Source organism: Lithobates pipiens, unplaced genomic scaffold (genome assembly GCF_037356315.1).
Source record: "Lithobates pipiens isolate NorthernLeopardFrog02 unplaced genomic scaffold, aLitPip1_a1.2 Scaffold_28, whole genome shotgun sequence".
NCBI lineage: Eukaryota > Metazoa > Chordata > Amphibia > Anura > Ranidae > Lithobates > Lithobates pipiens.
The window spans coordinates 52,155,450-52,169,067 of NW_027507789.1; the positions used below are offsets into that span (position 1 = coordinate 52,155,450).

At 43.4% G+C, this 13,618-nt stretch overlaps 1 protein-coding gene across 1 annotated transcript in view; it reads right to left on the bottom strand.

The window, feature by feature from the left end:
• LOC143935396 (lysosomal protective protein-like) overlaps positions 1–13,618 on the bottom strand; it is a 75,164-nt gene that overhangs the window by 51,858 nt on the left and 9,688 nt on the right. Inside the window, exons 5-6 of the mRNA XM_077459231.1 lie at positions 13,204–13,290; positions 3,004–3,159 (exon numbers count right to left, since the gene is read on the bottom strand). Of these exons, the coding sequence (XP_077315357.1) occupies positions 3,004–3,159; positions 13,204–13,290 (243 nt within the window). The remainder of the gene's footprint in view (positions 1–3,003; positions 3,160–13,203; positions 13,291–13,618) is intronic.

A 13,618-nucleotide genomic window follows, 5' to 3' on the forward strand; every position in this document is an offset into this window, starting at 1 on the left:
GTAAGCCCTTTTACACACGGTCGGACATTCCGATGGACAATGTCCGATAGGACCGTGTTGTCGGATAATCCGACAGTGTGTGGGCTCCATCGGATTGTTTCCGTCGGAGTATGCTCAGATCAAATTCCTAGACCAAAGCTATTGGCTACTAGCCTGAATGTAGTCCCGTCCTAACGAAATAATGTCATCACGTTAAGTACGATCGGATTTTCTGACAACTTTGTCCAACTGTGTGTATGCAACAGTTTCGGACAAAATCCGTCGGACAAAATCCGTCGGACAAAATCCGACGGATTTGGTTGTCGGAATGTCTGACCATGTGTACAAGGGCTTATATGTCCTTGTAGGTGATGGATAGTATACCCATCATTTAAGCTCTTCCGAGTTACTTAGACATGCACAACGGGCAGATTACAATATGGGTCTAATACAAATAAATACACATGCAATGTTTTCTAAACATTATTATTTTATTAAGACAATCAATCCGGACTTAATTGCAGTAATATTGTATAACTATGGTATTACATGTCTTGTTGTAGTATTGACTTAGATACAGTTGTACTCATAAGTTTACATACCCTAGCAGCATTTATGATTTCTTGGCCATTTTTCAGTGAATATCAATGATACCACAAAAAACATTTCTTTCACTCATGGTTACTGTTTGGCTAAAGCCATTTATTATCAATCAATTGTGTTTACTCTTTTTAAATCATAATGGCAACATAAACTACCCAAATGACCCCGATCAAAAGTTTACATATCCTGGTGATTTTGGCCTGATAACATGCACACAAGTTGACACAAAGGGGTTTGAATGGCTAGTAAAGGTAACCATCCTCACCTGTGATCTGTTTGCTTGTAATTAGTGTGTGTGTATAAAAAGATCAATGAGTTTCTGAACTCCTGACAGACCCTTCCTTCTTTTATCCAGTGCTACACTGACGTTTCTGGATTCTGAGTCATGGTGAAACCAAAAGAATTGTCAAAGGATCTGTGAGAAAGGGTAGTTGAACTGTATAAAACAGGAAAGGGATATAAAAAGATATCCAAGGAATTGAGAATGCCAATCAGCAGTGTTCAAACTCTAATCAAGAAGTGGAAAATGAAGGGCTCTGTTGAAAGTAGGTAGACCAACTAAAATTTCAGCCACAACTGCCAGGAAAATTGTTCGGAATGCAAAAAAAAAAAAACACAAATAACTTCAGGGGAAATACAGGACTCTCAAAACATTTGGTGTGGCTGTTTCAAGATGCACAATAAGGAGGCACTTGAAGAAAGATGGGCTGCATGGTCAAGTCACCAGAAGAAAGCCATTACTATGCAAATACCACAAACTATCCCACTTACAATACGCCAAAACAGCACAGAGACAAGCCTCAAACCTTCTGGCACAAAGTTATTTGGAGTCATGAGACCAAAATTTTTTTTTATGGCCACAACCATAAACGCTATATTTGGAGAGGAGTCAACAAGGCCTATGATGAAAGGTACGGAGGTGGATTGCTGATGTTTTGCGGATGTGGGAGCTACAAAGGCACGGGAAATTTGGTCAAAATTGTTGCCAAGATGAATGCAGTATGTTATCAAAAAATACTGGAGGAACATTTGCATTCATCAGCCAGGAAGCCGCAGATGGGACGTACTTGGACATTCCAACATGACAATAATCCAAAACACAAGGCCAAGTTGACCTGTCATTGGCTACAGCAGAATAAAGTGAAGGTTCTAGAATGGCTATCTCAGTCTCCTGACCTCAATATCATTGAGCCACTCTGGGGAGATCTCAAACATGCAGTTCATGCAAGACAGCCCAAGAATTTACAGGAAATGGAGGCTTTTTGCCAAGAGGAATTAGTAGATTTACCATCTGAGAAGCTAAAGAGCCTCATCCACAAATACCACAAAAGCCTTCAAGCTGTCATTGATGTTAATGGGGGCAATACACAGTATTAAGAACTGGGGTGTGTAAACTTTTGATCAGGGTAATTTGGGTAGTTTCTATTGCCATTATAATTTAAAAAGACTAAATACAGTTGATTGATAATAAATGGCTTCAGCCAAACACTAATCATGAGTGAGAATTTTTTTTGTGTTATTCGTATTCTCTACAAAATGGCCAAGAAATCATAAATTCTGCCAGGGTATGTAAACTTATAAGCACAACTGTATACTAGCATACATTATGTTCTTCTAAAGTGTCATCTGACTACATGGAAGTCATATATTGTATGTCATGGGAAGGGTAGGACCCCTGTAGGGGCCGTATTAATCCTCATGTTGTATTTTCTGCACAGCAGAAAAGAGAAAAACCAAAAAAAATTCAACTTTAAATAAAATCAGTAGAAAATAGCAACAATATTTGTATAGTATGGTTCGCTCGCAATGAAGCAAATGCTCATGGATAATGACTGACCTTTGACAATACAATTAGTAATATTTTGCTGTCTGAAGTGTATTTTATGTGACTTTTGTAGACTGCTGAACAAGTGCTTTTTTGAAAAAAAAACCTTATAATACAAATTTTGTCTGCTGTTTTGGTAGCTGACTGTAAAACAAGTAGGTTTGTGGCAAAGTAGAGTGTAGTAGGAAAGCAGTTTATACAGACACTGGGGTGGATTTACTAAAGGCAAATAGACTGTGCACTTTGCAAGTGCAGCTGCTCCAGAGCCAAGTAAATGAGGGGAAGCTTTGCTGATTTCCATCATTCAATCATCTGCAAGCAAACATCCTTTTTTTTTTTTCCCTTGCATGTGATTGGGTATTCTTTGGGTCTTCTTTGCAAAGTTAAGCTTCATCTCATCTACTAAGCTTTGGAGCAACTGCACTTTGCAAAGTGCAAATCCATTCAATGAGTCCACTGCTTGTCTTAAGGGAGCTATAGAGATTAGGTCATCATTTAACAGCCTGATCAATATTTTTCATCTAGCAGTTCATCCATAAATCATTTAAAAAAAATGTATTCTGAGTGAATCTTACTGTATAAAAATAAGGTCTCACCTTCAGGTTTATACTATCATCTTTTGACAATTCAACAGCCAGGTTTGGAACATAAAAGCCTCCATAACTTTCTCCTGCAATGTAAAATTCATTTTCACTGAACTCTGGGAACAGACGGAAAAAATCTTTCATTGCCATGTAGTTGTCCCGAGCAACCTGAAAAAGAAGGCATGCGTGAGATATGTACAAAGGTAGATAACAGGGAAATACAGCAAAGGGCAAGCAAGCCTTTAAAAAATAAAGAGGAAAGATTTGAAGAAATAAAAAATTATTTACTGGAATTGGTAATAGAAAATAAAGGTATAAAGGATGTAACCACAGCTTGAATAGAACATTCTCATAGACATATCCGACTAAAGTAGGGATCTAGTAGGGATTAAGTGATTTCGCTGAACTTTATTCTGCCATGAAAACACTTGTAATCAGGCCTGGACCCCCTTCTCTCTAATCACAGTACCCCCTTTTACTGTCTGCTCACTGTGCAGATATCAAGATCCTCTCGGCCCCTGCTCCCTTACATTAAAGTCTGCACAGCCCCCCTTAAATTAAAGTCTGCAGAGCCCCCTTTACATCACAATCCAGAGGGCCCCCCTAATATCACAATCCACAGAGCCCCCTTTACATCAGAGTCCACACAGCCCCCTTACATCAGAGTCCACAGAGCCACCCTTACATCAGAATCTGCACAGTCCCCCTTAGAGTCTGCAGCATTTCCACTTACACTGTAAGGGGGAGCTCTGTTGACTCTAATGTAAAGGGGAACCCTGATTTAAGGGGGGCTTTAATGAAAAGGAGAACTGTGATGTAAGGGATGTTCTGAGAACCCTTATTTAGGGGGGTGGCTCTGATGTAAGGGGGAATGCTGTGGACTCTGGTGTAAAGGGGTCTCTGTGCACTAAAGCTCCCCCTTGCATCAGAGTCCACAGAGCACCCCTTAACACCTTTGCACCGGCACCTCCTGGCCCTTTAAGGGGTTTCTAATGCCAGGAGGCAGGGTTTATGATCATGTGACCACTGTGACTGACTGGCATAGTGGTCACATGATTGGAAAGCTCCCCATCTCAAGCAGTGATCGGGAGCTTTCTGTTAGCCACCGGTAATTGAGTGCACAAGGGGCTCGCTCTCAGCATAGCTGTATTTGCAGTGTGGTACGCAAAGAGGCCATACATTTGTGTACTGTCTGAGTGAAAGTGATAAATTAGTTTATACACTAGGAGGCAGGGGAGAGGGAGAGAGGGTGAGCTTACTCACCTCGGAATGTTGGCTCAGGCATAGACTGTCAGCAGCTTTCCTCTACTGGGATCAAACTTCAGATACAGGGATCAAACGGCAGATACAGGAGGAGAGGGGCGAGAGGAGGAGCAGATAAGCTCTCTCTCCTCTCCCGTCTGTGCGAAGGGGGGGGGGGGACTGTCAGCGCTGTCTCTGAGGCTGAGTTGTGTGTGAGAGAGAGACTCAGCTCAGCCAGGAAGCCAGCTGAAGGAGTGAAGGAGACACAGGCATGGCCGCATAGTGGGAGGTGAGCAGCAGCCGCAGTCTGTGTTAGCCCTGTCCAGACCGCTGTCGCTGCTTTCCACTTTCTGTGCGGCCTGGTCATCATCAACAAGCCATGGACCGGGTGGCTCTGGCCCACTGAGCAAAGGCCCAGTCTGCCCTATGGCCAGTCTGGATCTGCTTGTAATTTTGTTAATTAATACATCAACAAAGACATGATCAATGGCTTTCTTGATAAATTCTATTGAAAATTGAACAAAAGAAGCTTTGATTTTAGCTATACATTAAGGTAAATTCATCACCTTACCTTAATTTAATTAAGTTAACCAAATTTAAGTTAGGTTAGGTTAAAGTGTTTGTAAGTTAGTCTTATGCCGTGTACACACGATTGGATTTTCCGACAACAAATGTTGGCTAGCAGGTTCTCAAATTTTCCGCCAACAAATGTTTTTTGTTGGACTTTCAGATCATCTGTACACAAGTCCATCTGAAAAATTCCACGCATGCTCGGAATCAAGTACGAGCCAGAAGCACTCAGTCTTGTAAAACTAGCATTCGTAATGGAGATATCACATACGTCTTGTACGTCACTAGGTTCGTAATTGTTGGCCAACATTTGTGTGACCGTGTGTATGCAAGACAAGTTGGAGCCAACATCCTTCGAATAAAAATCCACAGTTTTGTTGTCGAAAAGTCTAATCGTGTGTACGGGGCATTTTTTACCTTGCATTACCAATGCATTCTATGATGAGGGAGCAGAAGGTGGGGCCTTGCCGCCATGTTTGTATCAATGGATGCAGACAAGGTGGCTTGGGAGCAAACCTGCACGAGTGCCTTCATAGGAAGCAGCTTCCTATCAAATCTATTGCGCAGAGCAGGTAACTATGACATGTTTATTATTTTAAAGGAAAAAAAAGCAAACCTTTAATGTTACTTTAATTAAGATACGTACATCAAGGTAAGTTTTACTGGGTGGTTAAATGAGAGTATTGCTTTGTTTGCGACCTTGGCAAAAGACATCTCTTATGTTAAGCTGGCCATACCCCGATCTAAATTTGGCCAGCTCAGCAAGGACCAGCCAAATTTCAATCCATGTATGTACACAAGTAGATCTATTTGATTACAGTGTGTATATATTCTTCAGTGCAACTAAATGTGACCAAGAAAATAAATATAAATACACAAATATCAATCAACATGTATACAGCCAGTCTGTTGAGTTTTTCCAAAACAATTAGTGCCACCAGGTATAGCCAGCAACACTAATCATTGTGGTTTGTTTGTGTGAATAGTTGAGTCGCTTAGCCTAGTTTCCAAGTCCTGAGTACGAAATCATGTAAAAACTGAGGTGTAGAAAAATGGCAACAGGTTCTCTGGACTGATGATTACATTTTTTTTATATTTGGCTATAGCAAAAGGCAGTTTGTTCACAAAGGACTGGAGAGAAGTACAATAATGAGTGTCTACAGGCAACAGTGAAGCATGGTGGAGATTCCTTTCAAGTTTGGGGCTGTATTTCTGCAAATGAAGTTGGAGGTTTGGTCAGGATCAATGATAGAGAAATACAGGCAAATATTTATTCATCATGCCATACCATCAGGAAGGTGTGTGATGGGCCCCAAATTTATTCTGCAGCAGGACAAAAACCCTAAACATACAGCCAATGTCATTAAGAAACTTTTTTCAGTGTAAAGAAGAACAAGGAGACCTGGAAGTGATAGTTTGGCTTCCACAGAGCCCTGATCTCAACATCATCAAGTCTATCTGGGATTACACGAAGAGACAAAAAGATTTGAGCCTATATTCACGGAAGATCTGTGGTTAGTTTTCCAAGATGTTGGGAACAACCTACCTACTGAATTCTTTCAAAAACAAGAAGAAATGTACCTAGAAGACTTGAAGAATTGGTGATGTTTTGAAGGCAAAGGGTGGTCACCAACTATTGATTTGATTTGGATTTCTCTTCTGATCATTTAATTTCCATTTTGTTAATTGATATTAGTTTATTTTGAATTCTTCTATATCTGAAAGCATTATTAATTTACAGCATTTTTTCACAACTGCCTAAAACTTTTTCACAGTACTGTATGTTTTAATTACATGCACTTAATACCAGTAGTCTTTAGATTTAAATTCCAGAGTCCGAATTTGATAGAGTTCCTCAAAGCTTTATGCCATTTCTTAAACTTGTATTTGCTATGTCATCCTTTCAGTTGCATGGAAAGACCTCACCAGCTTCCTGTGCTTTTTCAGTGACAATAGTTTGTCTATTAGCCCTCCAAAAAGGCCATCAAAAAAGGTTCCATAATAACTTCAATGCAATTTTAATTCAAAGTTGTAGCATATTTTAATTATTAATTAGAAAAAATTGAGATGTTCATATTTTGGCACATTTACTCATCCTAGCATCAAGTCTTAGCTTAAAGTTATCTGTTATGTAAAATTGGAACTACTGGAGCTCAATTAAATTAAACAGGTTTATTGTTTCAATTGTAGTAAGGTTGATTGCTGAAGCTTTCTTTGTTCCAGTTTGTATGTCATTCTTTGCTTTCTTACAGTTTAAAAACACAGAAGCAATTGAAAGAGAGAAAGAGTGAAATTTACTTTTCTTGATCATACATCACGGGACACAGGAGCTTCATTACATAGTGGGTTATATAGGCACCTCTGGTGATTGGACACTGGTTGACCCCAATTAAGGAGAATTCCTCCCCTATATAACCCCTCCCATATGGGAGGCACCTCAGTTTTTTCACCAGTGTCTATGGTGGTTGGTCACCTAAAACATTAGCTCTATGCAGGTCCCTGCGAGGGCCTAAGGGCTACAACAAAACCGGATCCATAGCTCGGGCCGATATTTGACTGCCAAGATGGTATGGTACCCGGGCCTCGTCAGCCGAAGAAGCGAGGTTTGGCCTGTAAGTCCTCTCCTTTGGAAGACTGGGCTCTGAGAAAAACAAACTTGGTGTACTGTTTATACAGAGCGCACAAAAGTTTCTGGCAGAGCTTTTTACATGGCCCAGGTAGGAGGCTCTTCCGAGAAAGAGCCCCAGATAAACCTGAAGGTTGGCTAACACTGCCCGCCGTGATGGGTGAAGGCTGGAATTTGTCTGGTTCAGCAATTCCTGCGGTGGGGACAGGTAAGGGAAGTTAATCCTATATATATTATTATATGATGGATTTCTTCATTGTGAGTAGTTGTATGTCTTACCTGGTTTCCACCACTAGAGGGAGTAAGAGCAGCCTGATGCATAGTTACATGCCTTTCAGTACACACGCTCAGTGAAGCCTGGTTCTCCAGCTGTCTCACGTCTCAACTGCAATCCCTGCCACAACAAGGTAACACAGGGGTCCCACATAGTCTGGGGGTCCCACGCAGCTCCGGTGGAGTTCTCCTTCCCCCCTGGATCCCGCGGTCCTTGTGCATGCGCGCGGGCGCGTTCCCGGCCTAATGGAGGAGGGGGGAGTGTGGTTGTGAGCCGTGCACGTTGGTGTGCACGGCGCTGTACTGCGCAGGCGGCAGTTTTAAAAAAGTCCAGAGCGTCAGGGGGCTGTAAGTGGAGACACAGGAGCTGTGGGCAGTAAGCATCCGTGGGGATTGGATCCAGGCAAACCTTAGACACCTACTCAGCATCAGGTTGTGCAGTTTAAGCATATATATTTATTGTGAGACTTTAAGCACAACAGTGATTGCACTTGTACTAGTACCTCTGCTTTGTAGCTTAGGACTATGTCTCCTCGTAAGAGGGTCTCAGGGGGAGGTAGCAAAGGCACTGGTAAATCACCGCCTAGGTCCAGGGGTTCTAAAAAAGTGCCTGTAAGTTACCATCCCCCCCTGCAAGACTGGAGCCAGCCTCTCAAAACGAGTCAGTGCACCTGTCAGGTTTTGCAGCCTCTCCTAATGTCCCAGCCCCGGTTTATGTCACTGAGGACTCCCTTAGGGCTACATTGGAGGGTTTTGAAGGGAGAATAATGAATTTTATTTCTGCTTCCCTGAAATATAGCAGGAAAAGGGGTAGATCCCCTCCCTCTGCTGAGATTCCTCTTTCAGATGATTCTTCTGACAATGAGGAGAGATTCCTATCTTGGGACAGAGATCATGAGCAGTCGGATGAATCAGAGGAAGAGGAGAGAGTCCCCTCCTCCCAGGCACTCAGAAAGCAGGTGCAGTATTATACTGAATTGGTGCGTACCACATTCAGAATGCCTGCTGCTGAAGTCGCTACGTCCTCTGTTTCTTCCCTGGGAGTCAGGAAAGCCCCACAGACTGCCTATTCCTTTCCAATCCATCCCTTAATGGATGAATTGTTGTATAAGTATTGGGGACATCCCGATAAAACTGTTTGCTCCTCCTAAAAGGTTTTCTATGCATTATCCTCTGGAGGAAAGTTTCACCAAGAAGTGGGGGGTCCCATCTGTTGATGCGGCTGTTTCTTGCGTGAATAAAAACCTGACTTGTCCCTTGGATATTGCTCAGGTATTTAAGGATCCAACTGATAAGAAGCTGGAAACCTTATTAAAAGCCTCCTTTTCCATGGCTGGCGCTGTGGTGCAACCTACAGTCGCAGCCGTGGGGTTGTGTCAGTTCTTCAAGGAACACGTTAAGCAGATGCTGGGGCTCCTTCCCAGTGAGGAAGTAGAAAATTATGCAGAACTGCCTCATATTCTGTGTTTCATGATTGATGCGATTTTGGATTCTGTCCAACAAGCATCACGTTTGTCCCTCATGTTGGTACACATGCGAAGGGCCCTATGGCTAAAGAATTGGGCAGCTGAGCTGTCATGCAAGAAGCATTTGATTGGGTTCCCGTTTAAAGGGGAACGTTTGTTTGGAGAAGAATTAGACAAATTCGTCCAAAAAATTTCAGGGGGTAAATCTACTCTCCTTCCAGTCAAAAGGAGCAAGCGTCCTGCATTCAGGCGTACTCTCTTTCCCGGAGCATCAAGCTCTAAGCAGTGGCGACGGCCTTCTCAACCCTCCTCTACAGGAAAGGCTCAAGGCCGAGCCCAGAGACAGGAAAAGACTTGGGGGCGAAAGCCTGCCAAGCAGAGCCCAAAAGCTTCCTTGTGAAGGGGCGCCCCCGCTCGGCTGAGTGGGGGGAAGGCTCCTGCGATTTGCAAGAGCCTGGCGGTAAGAGATCCGGGACAAGTGGTTGATCTCTTTGGTATCTCTGGGCTACAGGCTAGAGTTTCAGGAGATTCCACCTTCTCGCTTTCTAAGGTCAAGGATCCCCAAGGATCCAGTAAAGCAAAAAACGCTATTTCGCGCCTTAGATCACTTACTATCCCAAGGGGTGATAGTAGAAGTGGACCCAAAAGAACAGGGTTCAGGGTTTTACTCAAATCTCTTCACCGTTCCAAAGCCGAATGGTAGTGTCAGACCTATCTTAGATCTGAAGGATCTGAACCGGATTTACGCATCCGGTCCTTCCGAATGCAGTCAATCCACACTGTGGTCTCCTCCCTGCAAGGGGGAGAATTTATGGCATCAATAGATATCAAAGATGCATATCTCCATGTGCCAAATTTTCCCGCACACCAAAAATTTCTAAGGTTCGCGGTAGAGCGGCACCATTTTCAATGTGTGGCCTTGCCGTTCGGGCTTGCTACGGCCCCTCGAGTCTTCACAAAGATTCTGGACCCTCTCTTAGCAAACCTAAGAGCTCAGGGTATAGCCGTCATGGCTTATCTAGACGATTTGCTTCTCATGGAGAAAACAGCAGCGTTCCTGAACCGCAGCGTCACCAGAATGCTAGAACACCTGGAACGCCTAGGTTGGATCATAAACCTAGAAAGATCATCCCTACAGCCTGACACCAGGTTGGAATACCTGGGCATGATCATCAACACCGCACAGGGCAAGGTGTTTCTTCCAAGGCCAAAGGCCTTGGCCATTGGGGATCTGGTGTGCCTAATTCTGGGCAGAAGATCTTCCCCCATTCGGTTGTGCATGAGACTGTTAGGGAAAATGATCACCTCCTTCGAGGCCGTCCCATTCGCCCAGTTCCATTTAAAGCCTCTGCAAAGATGCATCCTTGTGGCTTGGAACAGTAAGCCCCAAGCCTTGGATCTTCCTATGCGTCTATCCCCAGGGACACGCAAAGTCTCGTCTGGTGGTTACAAACCAAGAATTTGCTGAAGGGCAAAACTTTCTTCCTCTTCCATGGAAGATTATCACAACAGATGCCAGCCTGTCAGGCTGGGGAGCAGTATTGGAGGAGACGTGCTCGCAGGGGAAATGGTCTGCGATCGAGAAGCTATTACCCATAAATGTCTTGGAGATCCGGGCAGTTTATATGGCTCTCAAAAAGTGGTCTTACAGACTACGAGGTCTCCCGGTTTGGTTCAGTCCGACAATGCCACAGCAGTGGCTTATATCAATCACCAGGGCAGTACCAGGAGTCTGGTGGCCCAAAAAGAGGTGAATCGCATACTTGTCTGGGCAGAAAAGCATGTTCCGTGTCTTTCTGCAGTCTTCATTCCAGGAGTGGAAAATTGGCAGGCGGATTTTCTGAGCCCCCAGCAGTTGTGCCCAGGAGAATGGGCTCTGCACCCCGACGTGTTTCGGAACATATGTCACAGGTGGGGTACTCCAGACGTAGATCTGTTTGCATCCAGGTTCAACAGGAAACTGGACAATTTTGTGTCAAGGACAAGAGATACACTTGCTCAGGGGTCAGATGCTCTGACAGTTCCCTGGGATCAGTACAATCTGATCTATGCCTTCCCCCCGAGCCCGCTTCTGTCGCGGTTCCTGGGAAGAGTCAAGAGGGAGACAAAGTCGGTCCTTTTGGTGGCCCCGGCTTGGCCCAGGCGACCATGGTATGCAGAGATCATGAAGTTGGCAGTAGGCAGGCCATGGATCCTCCCTCTCCGGCCAGGTCTTGCTCTCACAGGGTCCAATCTACCATCCTGCTTTACGCAGTCTGAATTTGACGGTTTGGCTGCTGAGACCGTGGCCTTTCGGGGCCAGTCCTTTCTACTCTGGTCAATACCAGAAAGCCGGCCTCCAGGCTTATTTATTACAAAATCTGGAGGGCATATGTTTCCTGGTGTGAACTCAGGAAATGGCATCCTAGAAAGTATGTCATTAGCAGGATCTTGGCCTTTCTCCAGTCAGGCCTAGAAATGAATTGGCCATAAGCACTATCAAGGTGCAGATTTCGGCCCTGTCAGTGTTTTTTTTTCAGAAGCCACTTGCATCGCATTCCCTGGTGAGGGCTTTCATCCAGGGGGCCATGCGGATAAGACCACCAGTCAAACCTCCGGTATGCCCATGGGATCTGAATTTGGTTCTCTCAGCTTTGCAGGGGCAACCATTTGTACCTTTGCATCTGGCTTCATTAGTTCTCCTGACTAAAAAATTGGTCTTCTTGGTAGCCATATCTACGGCTAGAAGAGTATCAGAGCTAGCAGCTCTTTCCAGCAAGGAGCCGTATCTAATTATTCATAAGGACCGGGTGGTCATGCGTCCCAACAGGTCCTTTCTACCTAAGGTGGTTTCGGGATTCCATTTGAATCAAGACGTAATCCTACCATCCTTTTTTCCGGACCCACAGTCCGCAGAAGAAGAATCTTTGCACACTTTGGATGTGGTTAGAGCAATCAGTATTTATCTTCAAGCAACTGCTCAGATAAGGAAAACTGATTGCTTATTTATTTTGCCGGAAGGCCCTAGGAAGGGCCAGGCGGCGTCAAAATCCACTCTCTCAAGGTGGATTAGACAAGTTATTTCTCAGGCCTATAATGTAAAGGGGAAGATTCCTCCTTTTCAAGTGAAAGTGTACTCTACTAGGGCTGTTAGTGCTTCTTGGGCAGTGCATCACCAGGCCTCCCTGGCTCAGATCTGTAAGGCTGCAACTTGGTCATCAGTCCACACATTCACCAGATTCTATCAGGTGGATGTCAGAGGGCAAGAGGCTATCGCCTTCGGGCGCAGCGTACTGCAGGCTGCAGTTTAGGTCCTCCGGTCCCTGGCGGTCTATAATTATGATCTGTGTCTCCCTCCCCTCAATCTGAGCATTGCTATGGGACATCCCACTATGTAATGAAGCTCCTGTGTCCCGTGATGTACTCTCAAGAAAAGGATTTTACAGGTAAGCTGTATATAAAAATCCAATTTTTTTGGTGAAATGTGATGTCGGAGTAGTAATGTTATGGGCATTCATGAGTTGAATGGGTTGGTATTGTACACTAGAATTTTCCCAGGCATGGTCTGATTATCAGACAGATAAAATTTTTAGAATTATTTTACAGTTATCATACTTTCTGTGGAGTGACGCTAACACCCAGATCTAATCATACCGAAAACAAAAGTAAATTGAAAGCTCTAGTTAAACCATGACCATTTCTGCATGTGTGTGACCATATCTAATAACAACTGTGCCAACAGAGCATCATATATATTGCCTTTTTAAGATAATGGTCTCTGCTTCTGGAAATTTTAGATTTAAAGGGATCCTCCAATAGACATTTGTAGGTTTGCAAAGAAGCAGTGTGAAGTTTTGGAAAAACAGTCTGAATCCGATTCTTCCACACACAGGATATTGGTTTCCAAATTGGACACGATCTGAATATATATATATATATATATATATATATATATATATATATATACGTTATTAGGTTGTTTTCTCTGGGAGACACTAATTGACTGAAAGGATCTATAGACTGTATGCTACACAATGATAAATAAAAAAATGTCACCTGTGTGTCATTTATTTTATAGCTTTTGTCATCAGAGTAGGAGTATCCAACACCAGCCGGGGTTTCCAGGTACAGCATATTTGCAATCTAAAAGATAAAGAGAGTAAAAGCAAAGGTGTGACAGGAAGCTCACAATCAATCTTATATATGCTGTCAGCTATATACTTTTGGTATCCACAAGATGCTGCCCTAAAAATTACTGTCTGTACAGAGAAGTCAACATCATTACTAAAAATATTACACCTAAAACTGAACCAGCTTTTTATTGGCAATACATCATTTACAACTTGGGCCAGTTTCCATGTACATCCCCCAAATCTGTGCTCTCAAACTTTACACTTGAATCACAATTTTATCATCCAATATGGTAATTTTAGGTTATCAGTTCATAAAATACAGTATTTATGATGACATA